This window comes from Lissotriton helveticus, chromosome 5_1 (genome assembly GCF_964261635.1).
Source record: "Lissotriton helveticus chromosome 5_1, aLisHel1.1, whole genome shotgun sequence".
NCBI lineage: Eukaryota > Metazoa > Chordata > Amphibia > Caudata > Salamandridae > Lissotriton > Lissotriton helveticus.
The window spans coordinates 350,638,886-350,666,600 of record NC_136065.1 but is presented as its reverse complement, the minus strand read 5'-3'; the positions used below and the strand labels follow the sequence as shown (position 1 = coordinate 350,666,600).

General features: G+C 44.1%; 1 protein-coding gene across 2 annotated transcripts in view; it reads left to right on the top strand.

Annotated features, from left to right (window-relative positions):
* Positions 1 to 5,762: 5,762 nt before the first annotated feature.
* PANK4 (pantothenate kinase 4 (inactive)) overlaps positions 5,763 to 27,715 on the top strand; it is a 483,727-nt gene continuing 461,774 nt past the window's right edge. Inside the window, exon 1 of one of the 2 annotated variants that reach the window (XM_078642473.1) lies at positions 5,763 to 5,910. In XM_078642473.1, coding sequence (XP_078498599.1) covers positions 5,796 to 5,910 — 115 coding nt within the window. In that variant the 5' untranslated portion in view covers positions 5,763 to 5,795. Of the gene's footprint in view, positions 5,911 to 6,151; positions 6,196 to 27,715 lie in introns of those variants that run through there. The other variant, XM_078642474.1, reaches the window with a different exon arrangement.

Here is a 27,715-nt window from a genome sequence, read left to right as displayed (position 1 = left end):
GGGTGTGTCGCGAGATGCGAAGCAATGACGTCATATTAGGCCGGGGAATGCGAGCCTCAGTCAGGACGTGATTGCGACGTACATGAAGGCGAAGTGGTCCGGAGCTCGATTCCCTGTCTATGCCGAGGCTCAGTGGGGGCATTGACCAAGTTTTAACAGGGGACTGGCGCGGGCCTGGATGGAAACAGCGAGAGGCCACTTGAAGAATTCTATTGACCTCGACCCTCGGGTAGTGCTGCAGCGCTGCTCACTGCTGTGCCCTGAGCGCGCGGCCTCTTGTGACGTGGTGACCTCGGACCCACCTCTACCCCCAGCCACTCGGTAAGTAAAGTGTTGCATCGCACCGTTTTTTTCAAAGTGAAAATTAAAATCAGTGTCTTCCTTCCAGCAAAACGGGACGTACTAATGGGTCTTAATGTTGGCAGTACTTTGTACAGCTCTCATATTCCCCTGGCTTCGTGTTCTCTGTTTTGCCACAGTGTCCTCGGGTGGCCCTCGGTGTGGTGATTCGTTGTTGGTCATCATTTATTAACTGTCTGGGCTTCTCTAGTCTCTCTGAAATCTCAGTAGATGCTAATTCACAGCACTTTGACCTGGTGAGACTCTGCGCAAATCTGCTTTCGGAATTAGGGGCTGTTGGTCTTAAAATCGTATCCTCCCTCCACCTGAATTGAAGGCCATCAATCCTGGGGTAGATTAAGAGACAGAGGAATACAAGTATCCAGAGCTGTTATGCGTATTTGTTTTCCATATTTTACTGGCCCGTAAAGTAAAGTCATTTGTTGCCAAAGTAATAGATTCTTACTCACCATGTTTAGAATGGGTCCACGGTAATCGCATGGCTCATTGTGATTTGTGAAGTCAGACGAGTAACCTGATGTGTGCGGATCCACTTGGAAAGTTGCACCTTTTAAGATATTATTGGAATAAAAATGTTGACATATGAAAGGAATGACTGTAAATTGTTCCCATGTAGATGATTTGGATGGAAATGTATTCCTTGTAGATATTCTGCTCTGGTGGACCCACGTTGCACGCCTACTTAAGAGTGTTTGTCACTAAAAACTGTACTCCAGTTTTTTATGATTGTGTGGCAGACACATTTTAATTCAAATTTCAATTGGGGGGCTGCAGGGTGAGTGTTACTTCTGTCATTGACAAGTAGTCCGGTCTTGTGGCTGAGTGGACTAATGCATTCACTCTAGATATCTGTTAATCAGGTGGGTCCACTCAACATTTCTGCATTCTGAGGTTGATAAAACGAGTACCATTGATTTGGAGAACAATAAACGTCTTCTATTTCAGCGCCAAAATATCGTTGATGGTGCCTGTCTGTTTTATGAATACAAGTTATGTTCTAAAGCACGCATCAGTTCTGTGGGATGTGATGTCTGGTGATTGGCAGGATCATAACAAAGCTTCTGTAGCCCCTGTGGCACAGCCCCCCAAACCTTTAACGTGGTACCCTGCCATTTCAAGGGGCCCCACACTGGCCAATGAATATCTGTGAGATATGGTAGACTTGGGAGGTGGCCAGGTGTGGCTGACATGTTTGGGCACCAGTCAGGCGGGCAAGTAAGTGGTGGGTGAGTGCATGCAAGGCGAGTGGCAAATAATACAAAATAAATTCACTTACCTTGCCTGCTGCACGTCCGACGTCCTCTTCGATACCTCCTTCTTCGGTTCCGTGGGCTCCAGACTCCAGGAAGTTCCAATAACCAATCCCGATGCTACTCTCACCAGCATAAGAGCAGCTCCGGGATTGGACGGAGCGTCCTGGCTGGACGCTCGTTCAGGCCCTTTAAGCCTGTGCTTGGTCTCCACCCTGCCATCTAAGACAGCTGAGTGGAGCGCTGCAAAGTGCTTATGTCACTTTGGCCGGCTCAAGAGAGCTGGCCAAAGTGAGTCCTTCTTGCTCCTCCAGTCCTCCTCTGCTGCCAGTCGCCAGCGGAGGAAGACACCCCTCCACTAATCCTGGCTTCTGCACTACTAAATGTGAAAAATAAAATGACAAATAATTTCATTGCCATTTTATTTTTCGCATTTAGCGCCTCGCCCTCATGAAGTAACTGCCACTGAGGGTGGCCCTCATCGTAATCTGCAGTAGGGCCTAACTATGTTGCATTAAACCACTGATGATTGGCTTGTGTGATTAAGTAAGTTTTGTCCCAGAGCACATACTCTGACGTTAGGCATTGCATTTAGCGTGGTTATAAATGCATTGTGGTTCTTTTTGTAAATTAAAACTGTGCAGCGTTAAAGGTAAATGTATTTTTTCTTTCTAAGGTAGCCTGCAGAGGATGTGCCTAAATGCGAATAATTCAAATTGCGCATCTGTATTAAAATGTATTAGAAGAGGTAGCGTAATTGACACATTTCCAACCTGGGGGTGAGGAGTTGCTAGTCAACGTAGACGCCCCCCCCCCAACGTAGACAGCGTATTAGACTACCGAGTCCTTCGCTCAGACCCAACCCTTGCACCCTCTGACAGGCCTGCAGCGCTCCATACCCCCTCCAACTCAAGGAAAGTTCATGTGCCAGCCCTCCTGCCCCCCTCACCCCCTTATCCCCAGAGTAGGCCGCCTGCTAGAGTCGCCGTGGCCCTCACTCCCCCCTGCGTCAGAGGTGCGTCAGGACCCCCGGTACTCCGGGTTATCTTTTCTTACCCGTGCATCCCCCCGCTGCCGGCGCCGTGGGCTTCCTCATCCAGTCATAGGCTTGTTGCCCCCGCCTGTGCCCCTCTGGCGAGTCCTGCTGCTGCTGGAGGTTTGCCTTTTACAATCATTTTCTTACAAACTACCTCGTAAAACAAAAATATTTATGGCTAAAATATTTTGCACTGTTTGCACAATATATTTGTGATGTTTACACTTACCTATTTGAAATTAAAATGTACAAATGGACATTTAGTCAATTACCATTAAAAAGTTTAACGTTTTTGCTAAGATATTCTTGTAATCTTTTATGCAAACAAATTTAAATACTGCATAAATAATTTTAACAACAAATACTTTATATGTAGCTTTTTATGTACATAAGAAAACTATAGCATAAAGCAAAAAACATTGCCATTTACAATAATAATAGCTCAAACTTAAATAATGCGAGACCTATTGCATTGCAAATGCTTGTTAGATCATAGGGAGCAGAGGGTAATGCTGGGAAAATTTCTATCTCCATCCCTGTCTGTGCATTGTGGGGTCCCTCAAGGGTCGGCGCTTAGTCCCACCCTTTTTAACATCTATGTGACCCCCCTTGCCAGACTTATTAGATCTTTTGGGATGGAGGTAGTCTCCTACGCGGACGACACTCAGATCCTCGTGTCTCTCTCCCAGTCAACAGAGCTGACGGCCTCCAGATTCAGATCTTGCATGGAGGCCGTCGGCCAGTGGATGATTTATAATTCACTAAAATTGAACGGGGAGAAGACCGAGGTGATGGTGTTCGGCGGAAGGGAAGACATTTGGTCCTTGGAGTGGTGGCCTGACTCGCTTGGTTCCTGCCCTAAACCCACCTCCTCGGCTAAGAATCTTGGGGTGATGATTGACCCTATGCTTGATATGCACCAACAGGTCAGCAGGACGGTATCTACCTGCTGGGGTATAATCCATGTTCTTAGGAAAATCAGGAACTACCTCTCCCTGCAGGCAAGAAGGCAACTGGCTGTCGCCCTCTTGGGGTCACGTCTGGACTACTGCAATGCGCTGTATGCAGGACTGAATAAGAGTCAGCTGCAGCGCTTGCAGGTAGTCCAGAATGCGGCAGCCAGGTTTGTTCTTGATCTTCCCCGACGCTCTTCGGCAACGTTGGCTAGAAAGCAGCTTCATTGGCTGCCGATAAAGGAGCGTATTGTTTTTAAGTCCATGTGTATGGTCTATAAGGCCTTGGCAAAAAGTAGCCCTACAGGCATTAGATCCAGCTTGACCTATTACAATCCTGGCAGGAACCTTCGCTCCTCCAACCATTTTCTTCTTCATGTCCCTCGCACTCGGAAAGCCAGATGGGGTGGCAGGGCTTTCTCCATCTTGGCTCCTAACTGGTGGAACGACCTCCCATTGGAGCTCAGGTCCCTCCCCTCTCTGCAAACTTTTAGAGCTGCCCTTAAAACCTGTCTCTTTGTTCAAGCATATAATTTAAGCGCATGAGTGCTAGCTTTCTGATCCTCTTTGTTAGGCGCCTTGACACCTTCGGGTTTTAGTTTGCGCGGTACAAGATGCATAATAATAATAATAATAATAAATCACAATAAGGTTTGTCTGGACTGGTGCAAGGTGCCCACTTACATTAGTGGACATCCTTTACCAGGCCAGCTTCTCACACATGGTGATTCGATAGAACACTAGATGAACACACGAGAGACATAATGCGGCACAAAGAAAATAATTAAATATTTTATCAGGGACATTTATACCTGAAATGCATTGGAAATCTTAAACATTGAGGGCCAGATTTATGACCCGGTTTGCATTGCTCTTGCACCATCCAAAGTGGTGCAAGAGTGACGCAAACCATAACTCTGCTTTTTTAAGCCACAAAAAGCCACTTTACCTAGCTTTGTGTGGCTCCAAAAATCTGGAGTAATGCAACACAGCGCAAATCGTTGTGTTGCGTTACTGTGCTTTGGGTAGGCGTTCCATGAGCGTTGTGTGGGTGTAGATGCATTCACAAATTTACAAGACCTTGTAAACCTGGGAATGCACCAAAAAGTTACGCCTTCCCAAATATATTTATTTCTCTTTGTTAGGCATCTTGAGCTCGGAAATATATATCCTGAGCCAGAGCTCTTTGCACTTAATTCTTGGAGGGGGTGATTAAAGGGTGTGACAGGGGTCGACATTTAATTTTTGGCAGTTTTACATAGTGCATACAAAAAACAGAGTTTAGAATTCTGTTATTGTTTATGTTATGTTATTAAAGTGCTGACTGTCTTTCACTGTACATGCAAATAGACCCGATTCAGACAGATTGCCTCTGCTTCAGTCTAAGTCAATGGGGAAAAATTATTCATCCGACTATTTTCTTTAAACCTCCCACTTGCTTGCTCTAAAATGTTGGCGTGTGTGTAAATATGCCCCTGAGGGCTTCATTTTTTTATTTGGAAATCGATAATATAAATATGTTTCACCCACCATAGATTTTACATTTTGTGAGCTTAATGAGCAACTATCACAAAATACAGTAAATTCCACTCATTTTGTAGCACAGCTTCTGCATTAATTGAATGAGTGGCAAAAGTTGAAACTGCGTCATTGCTGTGCATCGGTGGAGTCCCCTCGGTCAAAAGTCGAGGTGTTTTTCTTGATTAAGTCCGCATTCGAGGACAGCGTATGCATCCAAAATATTAGGATCTCTTGGATTATTCGGAATCCACTCAATTAACTCACTATTTCAAGGTATCATACATTCATATTTAGAAACTATAATATCTAATAAGTACAACTCAGAGCCAGGACATGGCAACGCATTGAAGAGAACTGTATTGCGTGCTATAAAATTACACGGTTTGGAATTTAGAACACCGTTTATCTTAATTTTAGAAGTTGTTGCACGATTTACATGCCAACATATGGATGTCTCGGCTCGTGCTCTTGGAGTTAAGCTCATTTTTTGCAAGCTTAATATTCAGAAAGTTAAGAATGGGCGGAACCCAAGCAAGTCTGGCATGTGAGTACCACACTACACGGTTTACTCTGGGAGAAATCTCAATTGTGCTCATTAGCATAATTTATGCATAGAGGCTTTAGGTATGCAAATATATGCACATATTTCAACATGCAGAATGAAGGAAATCCAAGATGGCGGCGATCACTGGTGGCAGGAGCGGGGACTGCCTGGATAAGAGCATCACGCTGCCGCCGGACGAGATCTTCCGCAACCTGGAAAACGCCAAGAGGTTCGCCATAGACATCGGTGAGGCGCCTCCCGCGGGTGGGGGGCGAGAGAGTTGTTCGGCAAGGGATAAAAGCTGATACTTACCCTTTATTCCACTGGCAATAAACACGCAGCGGTTCCTGCCTATACAGCGGCCGTCATGCGGCACTCTGGGATTTGTAGTTTGAAGTGTTTGAGCTGGTTCCTTCAGTACAAGTCTTTAGGTGGAAGGGGTGAACTCGATTTTCTAAAAGGATGCGTGTAGGGTCACCCGCTCCTCGCAACACGTGGAACTGTTTCAATGACTCTTCATGTCATTGAGAGGTAAGGAGCATAAGGCTCCATGAAACTACATTTCCCAGAAAGGGCGTAGGGGGTCCGTGGGGGACAAGGGTTCGGTAAACAGCATGGAAACCGAGCAAGGGGTTTACTGGATTTAAGACAAGGCACGTTTCACAGGACACAACGTGTACCCGTATTACCGCTTTAGCACCGCAGCACACAGCGTTCACGTAGAGCAGGCTTAGCGCCCCACAGTATGATAGCGTATTACAGTGTCCGACACTAGGGGCGTGGGAAATACCTATAAACCAGTGCATGTTTTTCAACGCACAATGCGAGATTGCAGAGCCAACTGGACCAACTCGGGGATGAGTGCATAGTAAATAACGCACCTACTGCGCAGCCATATGGAAGGCTTTGTGGTCCTTAAGAACCGTGCAGGCTAGGCACCCCAAACAGATGGCCAGTGTGTGTTAGGTTGGGCACATTATGCGTTTTGAGCAAATCGTATACCTCCTACTACAATGTGTGTGTAAAGAGTATTCTGCGCTCGAATGGTGAGTCCGTTGTAAAGCCGATGGGGTTGGCTAGGCAGCTTGTGAGGCACAAGAAGTGCACAGAGTGCGGTACGGATGCGTTGTAAGTGTAGCAGGTTGTCACTTAAGTGGTCATCAGTGTACTATATATAGTGCATACCCAAAGTATAACCTTAACCAGGGGCGAAACTAGACCTGCACTTTGGGGATGGGGAGCAGTAATAGATCAACTAATGGAGGCGGGGCTAACTTCAAACAATGGGGTAAAACTATCCTTAGAGCCAAGACCAGAAAATAGTTCTACATTGTGCATTTTAAACATATTGGTCATACCCTATACCTATACAACAAACATGTTTTAATGGATTTACGATGTTTCTAGGCTACTGTCCGTGTTCTGAAAACGGCGGATGAGTGATTTGCCAACTGAGAAGCAGCTTCTATAAATTCCAGTTAAATAAAAAACGTTACAACCAGTGTTTGCAGCGCTATTTCAAACGGGAACCCCTTTTTTCCAATTCCTTCTGTGAAATAATAATGAGCTCATGAGAGATTTTTAATTCCATCTTCAGTAAGATACTCGTACCCGAGTGTTACACAAAGGTATGTTTTCATTCTGCTCATCAGGATGTTTCAGTATATTTTTGGTTGAGGCCATACACATGTATAAGGTCTCAGAATATTGAGCTTAGTGGGTTGTGCACATGATTTCAGAATGTGTGGCTGCCAAATCACAGGTTTGATTACTAATGATTCTCCGAGTCCTAATGAGACTGAATTAGTAGTACCAATTTTCTGTATTATCGCTCGTTAATTACTCTACCAGGAATCTTATATCCTAAATAAAATTGTTATTACACCCAACACTGGTCAATTGTCTTATGACATGATTGAGCAAAATCTATTCAGAAAGCCAATAGGCCTAAATAACTATTAAAAAAGGTAGTTACACTGAGATAGCTTTGTAACAGATGGTGTTCAAGCTTGCAAAAAATACAAGTATTCATTTAAGCTCTAGAACATATAGACACTCTGGCTGATGGTCAATGTCTTGCAAAGGCCACTCCAACAGCAACTCAAAAAGATGATGGACAGAATGCTGAACATTGTCAAGCATTCACCCCGAGTACAGAGATTTGTGCCTAAATCTCTAATTTTTTTTTTGTTGCTCGCCATTCCAGTTTGGATCCTTCAGGAGCAATGTGCATTAGAGAATACACGATTTGTTACAAGTTGCTCACATTTCCTTTGAGAATGTTGGCTGTGTTCTCTATATTGGTGTGTAGACTAATTATAGCAATTACCCTAGCCTGCAAAGAGAAATGGACAACCCTGAATGGAGTACAAGAGAGAGAACTGGCAAACAACGTGGTTACTAGTTTGTTATTGTATCACTGAAACAAATAGAGCACAAAGTAATGTTTTCATTGTGCAATGCTTTTATGTTTCCTAATATGTCATACCCAATATTGAAGTTATGCTGCTCTTGACGGCCTGGGCTTCGTTTTACAGCAGAAAAAGGCTTCCTATCCATTTTGCTGCCAAACCATACTAGTTTGAAGCAGCAGTACACCGCAATGAAATGTCTGCACAGGATGGGTGCTAGTGTACTACTGCCTCTGGATAGACACCATCACAAACATGCGTTGCATTCGTTAAATTATATAATACATCTGTCTTGTAGTGCCTCTGCGAAACCGTTCATGGATTTGTTTGGTTTTTAGGCAGCAGAACTATGTCTGTGGTTAGACATAAATTATATGTTCAGGCTTCCCATAGCTCAGCTACATCTCAGTCTACCTGTAGGTTAACTATCAAATACCTAAGCTACCTCTCAGTTGACAGTGCTTTGTCCCCAGAGGGCAAGCGCTACAACCCATCATTGATGCTGATGTCTTCTAAAATTGCCACTGTCTCTGCGTTAAGAGCTCAAAGGCACCCTGTTAGACCTGGCATCATTGGCGTGGTTTCCCCTAACTTTTTGCCTTCTGACCTCCTGTTTTTTGCTGGTTGTAGAAATCTACACTGCTAGCCAGTGCTAAAGTGTATGTGCTCCGTATATAAAGCATGGTAACATTGGGTTATCCACAATTGGCAGATTTGATTTACTTATAAGTCCCTAGTATAGTGCACTACATGTGCCCAGGGACTAGGAATCAAATGCTACTATTGCGCATGCAGTTCTGATTGTGCAACCCTCTCAAGTAGCGCTTTTAACCTGTCTCAGGCCTATGTGTACAATTTTAAACTGCCATGTCGACATGGCAAGTTAACCTACTTGCCAGGCCCAAAACATTTCTTTTTATTACATATGTCACACCTAAGGTAGGCCCTGGAAAGCCCAGGGCAGGGTGCAATGCATTTAAAAAGTAGGACATGTTCTTTTTAAGTTTTACATATCCTGGTAGTGAAATACTTTTGATTAGTTTTTCACTACTGCAAGACCTATCTCTCCCATACGATAACATCATTACCCGACACCCGGCAAGCCGCATCATTCGCGCTACGGAAGACGCATTCACTTTTCATATCCTGCCTACGTAAGGTCCTACCCGCCGTTACGGATCCTGACACTTTAAACTCCACACTGGTTGGATCAACTTTAACTGGATCAAACTTAACTCGAACATTACAACTCCATTGTGAGGTTTTTTAATCGTTTTGGTCTGAATGTCGTGATTATCGTTTTCGGCACCACCATATAAGAAATATCCAGGTTCAGAGACATCACTCTATAGATTCATTTTCTATTCGGGCTTTTAATATGAACTTCTACCAGACAGCATACCCTATTTAGGATCGCAGTCTACGTGTATCCACATCAGATTCAATTTGGTTCATCTATTTTTACTTATGAGCATTGACCGAGCTAATCCCTGGTTTTTATGAAATTGCTTTGTGGCTCCTGAAGAAGGCGTTAATTCGCCGAAACGCGCGTCGAGTACTGCATTGTTAATTCGGTTGGACACCCCCATGATTGGTGTTCCTGTTATAATTTGATACTGTATCATGTTTTTAAATGTAACTTTTTGGCTGTAATTTTTAGTATTGTGTCATTTAGCTGTTATTATTATTGATTTACTGTAGGTGTCTTGTTTTTGCATCAAATATATGTTTGTTTTTATTAAAAATTGATGATTTTAGATCACCCTTTTCAGCTATTCAATTGTCCTTGACTTGGGTCCTTCACTTGTTTATTTTATTTGAAAGCCTTTGACTGCCTAGGCAATTTTGCACACAGGCTATGTCTGTGGTTAGACATAAATTATATGTTCAGGCTTCCCATAGCTCAGCTACATCTCAGTCTACCTGTAGGTTAACCATCAAATACCTAAGCTACCTCTCAGGTGACAGTGCTTTGTCACCAGAGGGCAAGCGCTACAACCCATCATTGATGCTGATGTCTTCTAAAATTGCCACTGTCTCTGCGTTAAGAGCTCAAAGGCACCCTGTTAGACCTGGCATCATTGGCGTGGTTTCCCCTAACTTTTTGCCTTCTGACCTCCTGTTTTTTGCTGGTTGTAGAAATCTACACTGCTAGCCAGTGCTAAAGTGTATGTGCTCCGTATATAAAGCATGGTAACATTGGGTTATCCACAATTGGCAGATTTGATTTACTTATAAGTCCCTAGTATAGTGCACTACATGTGCCCAGGGACTAGGAATCAAATGCTACTATTGCGCATGCAGTTCTGATTGTGCAACCCTCTCAAGTAGCGCTTTTAACCTGTCTCAGGCCTATGTGTACAATTTTAAACTGCCATGTCGACATGACAAGTTAACCTACTTGCCAGGCCCAAAACATTTCTTTTTATTACATATGTCACACCTAAGGTAGGCCCTGGAAAGCCCAGGGCAGGGTGCAATGCATTTAAAAAGTAGGACATGTTCTTTTTAAGTTTTACATATCCTGGTAGTGAAATACTTTTGATTAGTTTTTCACTACTGCAAGACCTATCTCTCCCATACGATAACATTTAGGCTGCCTTATTACATTTTATAAGTGTAGTTTCCAATTGCGAAAATATAGGAAAACCAAATTTGGTGTCTCTGGACTCATAATTGAAAAGCACAACTTACAGTGAAGTTGGTTTAAATTGCAGTGCTGAAAATGCCACTTTTTTTGAAAGTTGTAATTTTCTTACTTAAACCATGTGGTGCATTCTTCCTGTCGCTAGAATACACACGTGGGGTGGACGATAATTGGCTTCCTGCATTCCCTCACAAGGAAGGGTAGGTGTGACTGAGTGGCCATCTGCATGTTGATGGCTCATCCTGAGCAGGGTGGAGGAAAGAGCTGACACTTTACACCTGAAAGGTCTGGGCCCTGTCCCCACACTAGTGTTGCCAACCCCCGTAGTAAGTCTGGAGCCAGGGAAGGAAAAGCAGGCTCTTGTGCACTTCAAAGCATCTCTTTTGAGTCAGGCCAAATTGAGTTGACGTACTGGACCAATGACACAGAACACTGCTGGAATTGAGGATATTCTGCTAGGAAGAAGGACTGCTGTGCTGTAGTAGGGACTGCCGCTTTGCTGTATTGGCCTGCTACCTGCTGCTTCTTGTCTGGAAGTGAGAAGGACTGGACCTGCTCTCTAAATCCTAGAACTTAAGTTCCTCCAAGGGCTTGTTGGCTTGCATCCTGTTGCTGGAGTCTTAGGGATATCAAAGACTTCACTTTCATCTTCAACTCAGCACCTGGACTTTACTTGCTGAACGTCTTGGTCTACCAAGTGGTGCCTATCCAGTACAGGTCCCTGGGAAGTGACTTTAAAGTGCTTCATCTGCTAAGAACCTGTGAATTGGCACCATTTCACTGATCGGAACTGACGCTTGCCTGCAGCAAGATCAGGATCGATGCATTTGGAAACACTGCACTCCGAAATTGACGCTTCATCCACGTAACCAATGCATCACCACTACTACGTGGAGAATCTAGCGCAGATCTCAACTGCATGAGGAGCATCAACGGATCGCACCCCGCATTCCATGCTGCAACAAGGATTAAGGTACTTTGCTCAGCAGGCCATGCATGGGTCCTGTTGCTGGCCTGTGTTCCATCGCAGGCAGCCTTTATTCTTGACTTTGTTTCAGTCCAGCAAGACCATTTTACCCCTTTAAATACTATTTGCTTCTATTATTAAACCATTTTTATAGCTACTTTTCCATTTTCTTTCATAAATACTGTTAATAAACACAAAGCGACAGGTGCATAGAGTAATGGGTAAAAACCAAATTCGAGCATAAATACAAATTCATCTCTATTCTCAGCTTGATACTTTTTGAAACCCATAACTCTGATGCCTACCAATAAATGATAACATCTTTACCATAGCTGATACACTTATTAAACATTGTCATTATACCATGATTGTCATGACATGGGCATAAAAAAAAAACATACTGTTTATCCTTAACCCAGTCAGTGTGTTGAACCAGCATTATCTTGGTGACGAGACTGCGTCTAATCCAACAAAGCCCACCAAATTCACCCGCCTTTCTGTCTTGCCCTTCTTCCCTTGCGCACATATAGTGAAACTTCCAGATAACATTTTCAAAGAAAGCACCCCTGCAATTCCTGAAATGAGGGAGGTTGTGGATCCAGCCAGGTTGAAGATATACACAGCGGACAAACTGCCATTGCCACAAAATCCGCTGCGCCCCAGTTTTTTCTGGGCCAGTCTTGCATATTTTGTGGAGTCAAGAATGTATTTAGATTAAGAATCTCCCCTGCAAAGTTTCAGTTTACTAAACTGATGTGGAATCTTTTTGTGGTGTTTTTCACTGTTACTGAATGTTATGTGCGCAATCACTTTACACAGTGACTCGTAGTTAAGCCTGACTGCTCTGTGCCAAGTACCAGAGGGTGAGTACATGTTAATTTAGAGTGTGTTACCAACTTACCCCGACTAGGATTGTGGTTCCTGCTTGGACACTGTGCTTACCTCTGTCAACCAGAAACCTAATTTTTAACACACCCACTAACTATATTGAGAGCATATATATATGGAAGATCTGATTTGGCTTGTTACTCGTAAAGTACAATGAATGCCATAAGTCATCTTGGTGCTGAACGGACTGACAACATCAGAAAAGATTTGAAGATAATGAAGTGAGTTTTAAGAGCCTTCGAAATATAAAAGAATCCTGTTTTGTACAGGATAAGACTGCATGCATTACAAATGGAGCAAGAAACAATAGAAATTGAGCCATGGCGTGGTGGATAAAGTCGGGAAAAGAGTAGAATGTCATTCACAGGCAGTTAGAAAGCTCCCTGTGTGTCAGGAGATTTGTGTTTTGTATTGATCAAACAAACTCCGCTTTGAGAGTTTTTCTCCATACAAATAACTTTGCTGAGTGGATGCTTTTAAAACTATGGCTGCTCAGCAATCCTGCAATGTTCTGAAGGGGGTGCCACCACAGCTGCTGCCCCCACAGCGCACAAATCCCAACCAGGCAGGTGGGGGACCTGTAAGTAGGGCGGAAGGTCCTCTGTCTGAGTGGCAAAGGCCATGGGTATCATTTCCCTGCCAGATCTGCGGCCTGTCCATCAGGTTCTAAATGTCCCCATAGGCAGGGCATTTGTCATATCAGGCAAGTCTAGTGGTTCTTGTGTATCATTCATATCTATGCATGATCTTGATTATCCTTTTAGCTATCCTCTATGGTTTAATCGTAATGCAAGAGCTCACACTCTCATGTCCACACCTCACTTCCCCCCTTCCTTTTTGATAATATGTAATTGTATTGTCAGGATAAAGGCATAGTGTGAGCTGTATTAGTGGCTATGAGGTCACAGCACGTAGAAATATGTTAAAACTAGGTGGGCTTTGAGATCCCAAACAGACTAATATTGTAAGTTATGTTCTTTTTGAATATAACCATAATGCATAATGTTCTTTTTGAATAGAACCATAATGCATAATGTAAGCGCAAACATGGATTTGGAGACTGAGGCCATCCATCGTTCTAAGTTAAGTAGACTTCAGGTGATAGTGCACACTGTAATTACTGCTGCCCTGATATGGGGTATTTAATGTGTAACAAAATTACCCATCTTCTTCCCATCTGATAGCCCGTAATTCAAAGCACAACTTCGAATCAGGGTCTAAGTAAAGAGTATAAGTTAATAGAAGGCAGGGATAAGTTATGTCAATAGAGATTTGTGTAGCTTTGTATTAAGCTTTTAATATGATCTCACGGTGTTGAAGGGTTCAGGTGTGTTGAGTTGTATTTATATAAAGGCATCAAAGTGCATTTGTGGAGGGGTAGCATGCTACTGTGTGGAGTACTATAGATGGAACAGTGCATGTTTGTCATGCAACCTAAATGAAGAAATATTTGACGTCATGCATCAAGACCAGAGTTATGCTCTTAATAAGTTTTGTTGCTATGCCTCTGTGTGAGTTTGAACAGGAAATAAGTGAGCGTTTGCTTAAGCATTATTAACCAGTTGAAGGACAGAATTATGTGAGTGCAGTTTGGCCTGTGTTTTGTTGTGTGGATATTGCTGAAACTCTCATAAACAAGTGTATAGCTTTGCTTACTCATGGATATTGGAGAAACGAGTGTTGATAGACGCGACAATACAAGGCAATACCTGTCATTTATCAAAGTGGGGTCAAGAAAATGCATAGAGATGAAAGGAGCTAACATTGGGATGTGCTTATTCAGGCATTTTTGGCAGTTACCAGGCCCAATACTGCGTCCAAAACCCCCCAAACAACCTTTCTAGCGTGAACAAGCCATATGAATGTCACAGAACAATAGGGTCTAGACCACCCACAGTACACCTTTTTTAAGGCAACAATTGCACGTGATTCTAAAAGTTGCCAGGCGTTGGCGGTTTTGGTATTAATTAGTCATTGAGAAATCCTGAGGAGGGAATATATTGTATTTTCGTTTAGGTTTCTCTTTAAACGGTGCCTTACATTATCAATAGTTTCAATGCAGTAAGAACATAAAAAAATGTTTCTGCAATATTTTTGGTTTGGTCCTCTCAAGGGTTGGGAAAGTGCTATACAAATGACAATATAATACAGTATCACTGCATCTCTCTAATGCAGTATGTATTTTATTGAAGTTAGTGTGGTGAAGTTCCTCTGTTTGTGTTAGAAAAGCTACAACAGTTTGACAGTGAAACCATCAGCAACTAGCACATAACCCGCTATCCCCAAAGTAATCAAAGAGGGAAATATCCCAAGTTTATGCGCACACGGTCTAAGCTCCCACTGTCCAGGTGCAGTCCTCAACTGGACTTGACAATGTTGAACCTAAAGAGCAATCAGTGTACCACCATATAACCAATTAAACAAAGTACAAGGTCTGTGTCCAGAGTTGTATTCTCCAAATCTTCCTTTTTATTATAAATCACAGTTGATTTGAGCGTGACATGCAACATGTAGAGTGGTTACAGGGTGCACGGGTCTGTGGTTAGCTGGGGGAGGGGTGTAGGATAGAGTGGATAATGTTGGCTGGTAGGGGAGAGCTTGTAATGTCCCCCGCCCCCACCCCATTGTTTCTTGTCTGAGGCTCAGGCAAGGGTGATGGAAGGGGTCCTGCCTTCTATGCAGCCTTGTCCTAAAGATACTGTACGTACCTGATCAATTTTCCAGCTAGTTAAAATCAGATTAGTTGCTCCAGCACCCTGTAAATCCATGTGCAGGAACACCGGTCTTCTTATAATTGAGCGAAATGGAATTCCACTTGGCGAAGTGCGTTCGGCACAGGTATCTATGGGAGCTCATGTATTTTATGGGCACTTTGCAAGTGGGTAGATTAGATAGAGGGAGATTGGCACCACGAGAAACAATAAAAAACCATATAAAGCTGCCTCTACCTGCAAATGGCTTTTGGATTACATCAGTGGTTGGACAGTGCTGACATTCATGTGCCTCTGGCGGAAAGGGAACGGATTGGTCTAGTATTCTTGGAGGTAGGTGAGCTTCTGCCTGCCACCCATCATCTATCTGATTGCTCAGATAATAAAAACAAAGCAGTACCCTTTGAAAAAGAAGAAGACAAAAGATGGCAATCTAGTTGCTGAATTGCCTAGTGTGAAACCAGAAAACCTGGGGTCATTCATGCTTGACCAAACTGTGTGATCTTAGGCAAGTCAATTATTTCACCAAGACTTCTTTCTTCATTTTCACACATGAGAGTGCCTTCAAATATGTGGGTTCAGGATGCACTCTGTATACCAAAACCTGTGTTTGATTTAAGGCTATCGTGTTGTTCATGCATAAAAAGTACCTAGGCCACCATTTCCCAATCTGTGGGTCGAGCATATTTTTGCTGGGTTGGAAAGTCAGATCAATAAAGATGCATTTAAATTCTGTGTTTTATCTTGTCACGTTCCAAGACAGAGGTCAAGTGTCAGGCTTTGTCCACTGACAAAGTGCTGCCTTTTCTTTTAACTTGGAATTGGTGTTTACTTTTGGTAGTTTCTAAAATGAATTGTGTGACAATCTTGCTGGCGTACAGAGAGTGTGAATGGAAAGGCTGTAGTATGTCTTTTTATGTTTTGCCTTCACAGCGCTTGCTAAAATCTATTGTTTTTAATATATTTGCCTTCACTTTTTATTGGTCCGTATGCTTGCCTCTTTAATTTTCTCTGTTTCTGTTGGTTGTAGCCTCTTCTCCCTTCTGTCTCTCTCTTATCAGCATCCCATAGCCTAACTAGTAATCCCGTACCGCTTTGGTGGGTTGAACTTTTTTAGGTTTCGCCTGGCGTCCGCTGCACAGCAGCGTTCGCGCAGGCGAAATCTGTTGATCTACAGTATGTGGCAATGTCCCGCCTTAGTCTACCATTGGCTAGCTCCATAAATGGAGGCTAGCCATTGGCAGACATTGTTGTCCGTCACTCTTTGCCCGTCCGGACGCGAATCGGGGGCGTTCCCGTGCCTTTTTTAAGTCCCGCCCCCTTCTTTCGTCACCCGCCCCTTTCGTCATGGCTTTGGTCACCCGCCTTCCGCCCCTTTTTTCGTCACGGGGGCATTTTGTTTTTGTTGTGTTCATTACGAGTATGAGAGCGGGGGAAGTTCACTGACCCGCCCCTTTCGTCACGGCTTTCGTCACCCGCCCTCCGCCCCTTTTTTCGTCACGGGGGCATTTTGTTTTTGTTGTGTTCATTACGAGTATGAGCGCGGGGGAAGTTCACTGACCCGCCCCTTTCGTCACGGCTTTCGTCACCCGCCCTCCGCCCCTTTTTTCGTCACGGCATTTTGTTTTTGTTGTGTTCATTACGAGTATGAGAGCGGGGGAAGTTCACTGAGGAGAACCGGGAGCCTCTGAAAGTAACGAGGACTTGAGGCCGCCTCGGAGAGCGCTCTTCTCATTTCGGCGGGCTCCAGTCTGAAACCTGTGGACCGCTCGCGCCGCCTCCTCTCTGCCAGCCCTGTCCCGGCTGGAGCTTCCCGCACGCCCCTCGCCTCTGTCCCAGCCCAAGCGCGCGGCTTCCCTGCCGGGGTCTGTGCGTGGGCTGCAGGTAGCGAGAGGGGAGCATGGAGTGGCCGCCCGGCCTGTGCTGACCAGCATCATGGAACTTGGCAACCCCTTTAGTTGAGCCCAAGTAATGGGCGGGCCGGAGCAGCGATGAGGGACCCGTGTGCGGACAGCAGCTGCCCGGGACCCCCAGATTGCATTGCCTGGCACTGAGCCGTGCACTCGGCACTTGGAGGACTCCAGCGCTCAGACTTGGAACTTCCACCGGCAGTAACTCTGGAAACTCGTATCATGAGCTCCCTCCTGGAGCCCAAGTTTAAAGAGGCTCTGCGGAAAAAGCCCAAGGATCGGACACCGGAGGTGAGTGTAGTACCCCTACGAGCATTGCATGATCTCTCCAGTGTGCATCACGGACTCCTGCAAGTCCTCTAGTAGTTGAGCCATGTAGAATAATGCATATTGTGGCAGTGTTCTGCTTCTCCAGTCTGCATTCAAATGAACCTTCGTTCATGTTAACGTTTCTTCTATCTGCAGCATCCCCGTGTTGAGTGCATGCTGAGCTGCGGCTTCTTTCTGTCTTTTGCTGTTATTAATTGCCCTGATCAGCTCAGTTCTCCCCTACTACCGCCAAACCTCAATGTGCACTGCCCAAGTCAGTGACATTTGGTAGATAGTTTCTCTTCCTGTTGCCGTCCGTTGTATATTATTCGATTTTAATGTTGTTGCAATGTCTTCCAGTACTGTTTTCAGTGTGATTCTTCCACCTGGGATGTATTAATCCCTCGGTGCTGCTTGTACGTCCATTGCAGTCCTCCTCCAGATAGTGTGTTTTATCTGCAGATCAGGGCAGTGGCACATTTCATTGCCAATTCTCACCCTCCCTTTGAATCCTACCTTGTAAAAGTTGCTTTCTCGCTCTCCTTTGCAGCCTCTGTTTGTAAAGGCTGTACTTTTTATTAGTTAATTTTATTTCAAGCACAGTGCACCAAGCACATTTTAATATGCATTAAATAACTAGATTCCCAGCATTTGGCTGCTACCGGGCTCTCTCTGAGAACGTATAATCACGTGCCTTAAATATCGATCTGTTTGTATATCGATGTAGCGCCTCCTGCCTTTATTTTATTACTACTTCGTTCAAATGATTAGTGCCATGGCTTAGATAATTGCTTCCAGGCTTTGCCATCGCCACATGGCACAGGATGTTCAGCTGGAACCTGCCGTTCTTTTACTGGAATGAAATCACGTTAGCTCCCTCTGCCTGTAAAGCAAACAATGTTTGAAGTAGCCCGGTTCTGTTGTAAAGCCATCTAAATCCCGTGTTCCAATTTGGCGCTATGAAAAAAAATAAAACTTTTTTAAAAATCAGTAGAAAAGGGCACTGACTGCTGTAGTGTGACCTGCTGTCGCAGGAGGAGAGGCAGTTCCTAACCAGTACAGCTCCATGTCACTGGTGACATCAACACTTTGCACAACTCGCAAACCATTCTGTTTGCTTTACCCCCGCCTCCCACATTTTTTCGCTGTTGGGCAACCTTTCAAGATGCACGACCACGCGTTTTCTTTTGACAACGAACATGCTTTTCTCGAGTCATAGCCTACTACAACGTTTGAGATGGTCAGACACACATTAGATTTGCCTTGCATTCTCATTTCTGCCCCACGTTGTTGATTTAAAGATTATCACACTTTATTTCAACTAGTACAGAGCCGAACTGATGCATGTTTGTGTTAGAAAATTGTACTTTCCCTATTCCAGCTGATAGAGCGCGCGGGTCACCCGACCAATAATTTCGCCGCTTCGGGCCCATATATTTCAAATCACCATATACATTGATCGGATGACCTCACGGTCTGCTATCAGATATTTGTGAGTTCCTTTCGTTATTCCTCAGAGTACCCGACTTACCATCCACCGATGCGGGTACCTATGACCACAATGGATCAGGGAGCTAGTTGTAAATGGAAAGGCAGCAAAATACAAACCCAACAAATAACATTCAATACTTTTTGTAAAATGACCACGGACAACTGGAAGTTTTAAAGTCTTTATCTAATTTAGTAAAATTCAGAAATCATCAAATTCACAGTAATTAAGCAATCGATAATCAGAATAACAGAAAGTATATAGCTAAATAGCAAATAAGTCAGTGCAACCATTTATAAACTAAGGGAACCAGGACACATTCAAAACGAAGGATCAGGAATTAGAACGTTTAAGATGAATCACTAAAGATGGGATAGTCTTGATTAGGACTAGTATTCTAAAATGATCTCAGAGAAAATAAGACAGGAGTTCGGGACATTTATATAACTATAGGAGAGTCTATGAAGAGAGACACGCTATGCTTTAAGGCAAAAGTTCTTTAGACAGTTTAAGTAAGGATGTTCTAGACCATATCAGGAAATGACAAACTGCAATGCAAAATATAATTTCTAACAGGTAGGGTAACATAGGAACACGTTATGAAATAAATGCAAATAACTTTATGATTCAATGGTTGCGGGAGAAAGCATGGAACATTAACATATGCAAAGGTATGTCTTTATTGAAGCAAAAGACAGGAAATTTAGAAAGGTGCAAGATTCAGAGTTTCAGAGTGATATTTACCTAGACTGGTGTGGAAACCAAACCCTGGCCACGGGTCAGTTAAGGACAGGAAACCCTCAAGGAAGGATAACCCTCAATGGACAGCAGGTGCAGAATGGACACCCAGGACAGGACAGGAAGACCAGATTAGGATCAGGACAGGACCACCAGGATACGACCAGCACCCGCAGTTCGGAAGCAACGCCTGCGCTCCACCCTCTCTGCAGCTATCGATCAGGACCCCGATTGGGTCAGCGAACTCCCAGCAAAGTGCTCCGCCAGCACTTTAAGGTTTAGTAAAACCTTAGTCTATGGTCAAATTTCGGACAGAGTGCTCCGCAGCTCTCTGTATCAAGTCACCTATTGAGTGCGTTGGGTCAGTGACAGGTCAGCTAAACCAGACAAGTCGGACAATTTCCCTAGGTGAACCCAGGGTAGATATACTGTTTTGGGACGGTGTACCACCCCCCAATGTTGCAAAGTGTCAGAATCCCTCAATTTGGATTGGTCCTAAGGTAGGGTCTGGGTAACACACCAATCAGAACAGACTATTTGGAGGCCTACTTTGCATCTCTGGGTACCGCCTAGCGAGATTGGGGTTCCCATGAGAAAGTCGCACAGAATACAATGAAAAGAATACATTTCGATACAATAGAACATAATCATGATGCCTCGGCTGGGTGAAGGTGCCCTTTCCCAGGGTGGCTCTGGCATCAACCTTCTTTGGCCTGAGTTCAATGCTATGGCAGCTTCTAGCGATTCTGCGCAGAAATACCCTCCAAGATGGACTCCCTAGCCCAGCACCCCTCCGAGTCGAGGATACATGAAAAGTAAGCGAAAACAAATTTAAACATAGAAGTGACGGTATGAAAAACACATCATTGGTTTTGTACTTTAAACTTATCATTATAAAAATATACTATGCAGTTTAAATGTTAGCAACATATACACATTCACAAAAGCATCACCACGTTATTCACGAGAGCTGTGTATTACGCATGCGCACCCTTTCCCACCAAACTTATAACTACGTCAGGTCACGTGAGTGTGACTGACGCATGCGCAGAAGCCATTTACCAAGCGGCGGCCATGTTTAGGAACACGGATTAGTTGTATTAGAAATACACATACGCAAGCTTCCTCTACTTCGTTCGAATATAAAATAAAAGATTAGTAAGACGTACAAATTTATTAATTGATTACACAGGCGAGGTTCATGACTCGAGCAAGTCGCAATGCGAAGCTTGCTCTATCAATCCCCTCTTTGATGATATTTACTATCATCACAACAATAATGGAACCAGATGCCAACTTCTCACACTTTATACAACTCTATCTCTTCCAGCAAGCGATCCAGCTTCTCTTTTTCATTTTTGGTAGGGTGAGAATTTTTCACCTTTTTGTATATCTGATTATTCATTTCCTCTAATTCAAGCTCATCCACACTTCGTTTCACTCCTCTGGCATTCACTTGATGCTTTCTTGTGTCCTTACGGCATTTGCAACAGACAAATATGAAAAATAGGATAAGACCTATAATTCCAATTGGCATCAGTACCTTAAACAATAAGCTTTTACCTAAGCCAGCAAGCCAATGACCTACATTTGAGAGACCATCTACCAGTCTCTTCCAGGCACTATCAACCTCGAGTGGTTTGAGTTCCTTTTCCAAATTAGTAATGTTTTTCACATATCTTTTGAGCTGCACACTTTTGTCCGGAATATAAGTGCAACAATGTTGCGCCTTCAACATCCGGCAGACCCCGCCCTCTTTTGCTAATAAGGTGTCAAGAGCAAGTCTGTTCTGCAAAACCATTGATCTGATCGCAACCATTTCGGTATTGACCAGCAGAAATCCATGAGCTGTGTCCGTAGACAACACATCCACTATAGTGGACAATTTGCAAATTCTGTGAGTGTTCAGAACCACTCCCACTCCAGGTATCAGTGCACTGAAAATACTACCCATTATTTCACCTACGCTTTCTCTTTTACTACGCACTAAGCCATTAGTATTTTCACTGCTTCCAGCAACTTCATTCACATGGTATATTTTCGGGAAGACAATGCCAAAATAGCAGCTTCCATACCAGTGATCCGGCAATTTGAAATAAGCCTTGTCTCCACATATATAATAAATTCCAGGAAACACAGGCTCTGACCCATTTTTGAAACCCCATCCTCCAATTACCTTGTATTATGTTCACATTCACTGGAACCAATGAAAATGTTATTATAATAGCTAGTCTTCTCGCGGTGAAGACATAGCTTTCCCTTCCTTTCAAAATCCAGCAACAGAGCAGGTCCCGCCCCACCCTTTGAGGTGCCTTCCATGTCCTCAGCCCATTTTGGCGTTTTCTGTTTTTCGTCATCTGCCTTTCTTTTTATTTTTATTCTCCTCTTCTCTGCCATGTTCAGGAATATCTTTTCCTGCTCACGCAAAGAGCAGGTCAAGTTATCTCTGTGTGCGTCACCTATGTCTATATTACCTATAGTCAGGAAGTATTCGCCCATATAGCGAGTAACGTCACTTTTGGTATGTACAGGATTCAGGTTCCCACGTATAGGAAGTTCAGAAAAGATCACGTCATTGTTAGAGTAATAGTACTGTAATGGTCCTCTTTTGTAAAATAAGCTTGCTAAAATGCTACAGGATATTCCGTATGTCAAGGGCAAGTGATGGTATGTCACGCCTTCAGCCACAGAGGTAGGTAGCTTCATGCAGACATAGCAATCTTCAATTTCCATAGTCTCTACATAGTGTATTAACAGGTTTGCGAAAACATTTAAATGTGTCTTGTTTCTAACTCCGTGGTAATGTAGTCCTTCCTCATCTGATGCTTCTAAGTCACGTCTTGTCTGTCTGAGTGCTCTCTCATGTCTTGCTACACTCTGTGTCGTCAGTTCTTCAGTGTCGGTAATCTGAGTAGGGTCAATATTAGTATTTTTGCTCACCGCAAAAGGAATGAAAACTGTTAGTCCTATCCAAACTAATATCACTATAATTATACTACATACACATACCTTGCAGCATGTTTTGCAACAACTGCGACTAGGTCTACCACTCACGTTTGAATCAGACATTTTGGCTCAGAAGAAGTTTCTCGACCCCTCTTTGTGTCTTTGCACGAGTAGCTTACTTTGTGCAAGTTCACGGTGGCTCGTCTTCTTCTTCGGCAGAGTACTCAGCGACTGGTTCTCCGTCGCTTTCGTCAGTTATATCAAGATCCTCAAATTCTTCCAAAACGAGCGTCCGTTCAGGAGACTTGTACTTTTTGTTTTGTCTTTTTATTCGATCGCTCCTTCTTTTGGAAGTGTCTTCTGGTTGTTCTGCTATGCGAGAACTTCTCCTTTCTTCTGCACGTTTTTCTTCTACCGTTTTTTATCCTCAGTCTCAATTTCTTTATGAATCCAGGCTCAATGTGCTTTCTTTTCTTAAGTCTTTTAGTTGGTACTGGGACTTCGTTTTCTTTTATTGCCCTTTTATTTTCATTTGCTGGTGGCAATTCTGCTTCCTTTACTTCCCTTCCTATCTGACTAGTTCCAGGGCTCGTATCTATTTCTTCTGCCTGGTTACTAAACTGGCCTTGTTCAGGAGAATTTTGTGTTTGCCTTTCAAATGTCTCTGTTTCTGTGTCCTGAACACGTTCTTCTAATCCTATCTGATCCTGTTCGAGCACTTCGATCCCTTGATTTTCTTCTGCTCCAACTATTACACTATGTCTAGTCTGTCCCTTTTCGACATCAGGAGTCAGTGGAGGTGTATCAATTACTTGCTCAGTCCCTGTCTGACCTTCTCCTTCCTCAGGTTTGATGTGAATCTCAATAGTCTGAGGTTCTTCCCCTGTGCCTTGCTTTTCCTCTCTATTCCACTCTCTACCTTCCCAAATTCGCTCTCTTGTTCTGATTGGGTCTTCGGTGAGGTCAATCAAGGGTATCCACTCATCTGGCCATATGCTTGGCAGCTCGTCATCAGCTACTTCTGGACCAACTTCTGGGAACCCCTCAGCAGGCGGGACTCTGGGTAGCTCGTCATCAACTACTCCTGGACCAACATCTGCGGACCCCTCAGCTTGACTGGTACTGGGCTGTACGTCGTCAGTTACTTCTGGTCTGGCTTCTGCAGGCCCCTCTGCTGGACAGCCTCCTTCTCCAGGCTCCTCGTCTGGTAGTACCTTCTGGGTGTGGCTGGCGTGGATCCAATGGGGAACACCTGCACACTTCACTGCTGTGGTCGTTACCAGGATTACTTGGCGCTTCTGTCCCCACCTTGGTGCCAGGCAGCTCGACCGAGTATGCTTCTTTATTTTAACCCAGTCCCCTGGAACCAGTTTGTGGAGAGGAGTCGTTGGATTGTCGACGGCGTCATCTCCGATCTGGCGAGAGATATAACGTACTTGGTCACCTAATCTCTTGCAGTATTCAAGCACCAAATCATCAGTAATACTCAACAGTTTGCTTCCTGGTACCCACGCTTGTCTCATCACTCTTCCCATCAGGATTTCATGTGGGCTCAGGCCTGTCTTCCGGTCTGGAATACTTCGGAGTCCCATCAGAACCAGAGGCAGGGCCTTTACCCAGGTCATGCCAGATGCATCACACAATTTCGCTAGTCTTGTTTTGATAGTCCCGTTTATTTGTTCCACCACTCCAGAAGCCTCTGGATGATATGCACAGTGGAGTTTTTGCGAGATCCCAAATGCCTTACAGAGTTGGTCGATCACATCATTCTGAAAATGTCGGCCTTTATCTGATTCAATAGTGACTGGAACCCCGAATCTAGGTATCGGTTCTTTCAGTAAACACTTTGCTACTGTCAGTGCGTCACTTTGGGGAGTAGGGTAAGCTTCCACCCACTTTGAAAATAGGCAGACAATGACAAGGACATAACGCTTCCCCTCACAACGTGGCATGGTGATGAAATCAACCTGTATTCTCACAAAGGGACCCCCTGACCTCCCAATTTTCCCTAGTTCCACCATTGTTCTCTTGCCTGGATTCATCTGTTGACATGACAGGCACCTCTGGCAGAGGGACTCTGCTACTTTCCTGAACTTTTTGCTGTACCAAGTCTGTTGGAATACCAGAATCATGGCGTCCCTACCAATGTGTGATCCCTCATGTATCAATCTCGCCATTGTGCCAAGCAAGTGTCTGGGTAACACAGGCATACCATTTGGGCCCAAGATGACACCATCCTCACGTCTTGGTCTACACCCTTCTTCCTTCCACTTCTCTCTCTCTTGCCAGGGTGCCGCCTGCTGCCATTCTCTCACTTCATCCCATGTAGGCACTTCTTCAAACACTCGAAGTTGGCAGCTGTTTCCGGGCCCCCCCGTTTTGGATTTATGATCAATCGATCCCTGGCGCATAATTGTGCCACTCGATCAGCGAAATCATTTCCCAATGATACAGGGTCAAAGTCCTTCTTATGGGCGACACACTTGACCACTGCCAATTCCTTTGGTAATTGGATTGCCTCTAAAAGGTCTTGAACAATTTTTCCATTTCGAATAGGGGTACCTGATGAAGTCAGGAACTCCCTCTGTAGCCATAATTGGCCAAAGTCATGCACAACTCCAAAACAGTACTGACTGTCAGTATACACTGTTAGGCGTACGTTTTTCCCCAATTTGCAAGCTTTTATCATAGCGATCAATTTGGCTACTTGTGCAGACTTTACTTCAAATAAATAACCTGCTTCTACAATTTTGGTTAAGGAGACTACCGCATAGGCAGCACTCAGGCCTCCTTGTTCATGTCTTAGGCATGAACCATCCACAAACAATTCCATGTCATGTTTAGGCAAATGTGTTTCTTTAATGTCTGGGCGTGGTTTTGTGCAAAATATTGTTAAATCAATGCAGTTATGCTCATCTTCCTCCCCATCTTCCATATCCATGGAGTCGGGAAGCAGAGTGGCGGGGTTCAGAATGTTGCACCGGACAATTGTTATATTTGCAGCACCCACGAGAATCCTCTCGTATTTAGTCAGCCGACTAGGGGTGAGATACTGAGTTTTCGTTCTTGTTAGTAAAATCACCACTCCATGTGGAACATACACAGTTACAGGATGTCCCATGACAATGGATTCACTCTGCTCTAAACTTGTGCAAGTAGCAGCTACTGCTTTCAGACATCCTGGTAATCCAGCAGCCACTGGATCCAGGATGGCAGAGAAATATGCCACTGGCCTTCTGGTTGTGCCATGCTCTTGTGTTAGGACTGACAACGCGCAATTATCGCGAGTGTCACAGAACAGGGCAAATTCCTTGGAATAGTCTGGCATTCCTAATGCAGGGGCTGTACACAGACAATCTCGCAATTTTGTGAAGGCTGTAAGCTTTCATCATCCCATTCTACAACATCCGGTGTTCCTCTCTTGGTGTTCCTCTCTTGGTCATTTTTATCAAAGGCCTAGCTAGGACTGCAAATCCCAGAATCCATTGCCTGCAGTATCCTATCACTCCAAGGAACATTCTGATTTCTTTCTGAGTACGGGGTAACTGCATCTTTTGAATTATTCTCACTCTTTCTGACGTTACTTTTCTGATGCCTTTCTCTATCTGGTGCCCCAGATATTTCACTGATTTTGCACAGAACTGTAATTTTTCAGGGGCCACTTTATGTCCCTTTTCACTCAGGTGATTCAGTAGGGCAATGGTGTCAATCACACAGTCCTTATGACTTTTGGACGCCACCAAGAGGTCGTCAATGTATTGCACCAAAACAGAATTTCCAGGTAAGACCAAAGTTTCCAAACATTTTTTCAGGATCTGATTAAAGATAGAGGGGCTCTCTGTGTACCCCTGGGGGACCCTATTCCAGACATACACGTGACTGTTGAAAGCAAATGAGAAAAGAAATTTGCTGTCTGGATGCAAGGGAATGGAAAAGAATGCATGACATAGGTCTATCACAGTGAACCACTCAGCATCCCATGGAATCTGATACAGAATCACTGCTGGGTTCGGGACAATAGGACAGCAAGGAACCACTATTTTGTTTACCTTTCTTAGGTCCTGCACTACTCTGTACTTGCCACTAGGCTTTTTGATGCCCATAATGGGTGAGTTGCATGGGCTACTCATTACTTCCTGTATGATGTTTCCTTCTAGCAATTTCTGTATTTCCAGGGCAACACCTGCTCTCACTTCTGCATTCATTCTGTAGGGTTTAGTATTAGGGTATACTGCATTGTCCTTTATTGCTATCTGTATGGGGTCTACGTTTTTCATTAATCCTACATCTTTCCCGGTAAAGTCCCATACCTCTGGCTTCACTGTTTCTTGGAGTTCTTTGGGCAAATCCTGCATAGTCATTCGTTTAATTTCTGAGTCGGGTCTGATTAACATTAATTTATAAATGCCATCTTCATCTGGGGGTCTGAATTTCAACACCCTTTGGTGTGCAAAAGATGGTACAGTTCATTTTGCACAGCAAATCACGTCCCAGTAAGTTCACTGGACTGGTGTCACAAACGACAAATCTATGCATTTCTTTAAAGTTTCCAATTGAGATCTCCATGGGCTCGGTAACAGGAGTACTAATCAGTTGATTAGATACCCCCACTACTTGGATTGCTTCTCCCGAGAGGGGTAGGTTTGGAACGTCCACTGTTCTCACAGTAGAACGGGTAGCGCCAGTGTCCAACAGAAAAGTGACATCATTTCCGTCAACCTTTCCTTCAATGTATGGCCCCGACTGGTCTACCGGCAAGGAGGCGCCAAGTACGCACTCCTCGTCCTCCCCTCTCAGGCCCCGTCAGTACTGGTCATCACAAAGGAAGGTATCATTTAGTAAATACTGCGAAGTTGCTGTATTTCTGTTCTCATTGCTCCCCCAGATTTCTACGTCCTCACCCTGCGTGGATTTTCCCTTAAACACTTGCTTTGGTGCTCGGGGCAACTGAATCGTTTTTACCTGTTGTTGGGTCTTTCTTGGTCTTTCATTCTGCGTCTGTGGAGTTAAATCAGGTGTTTGGGAGTTATCATCC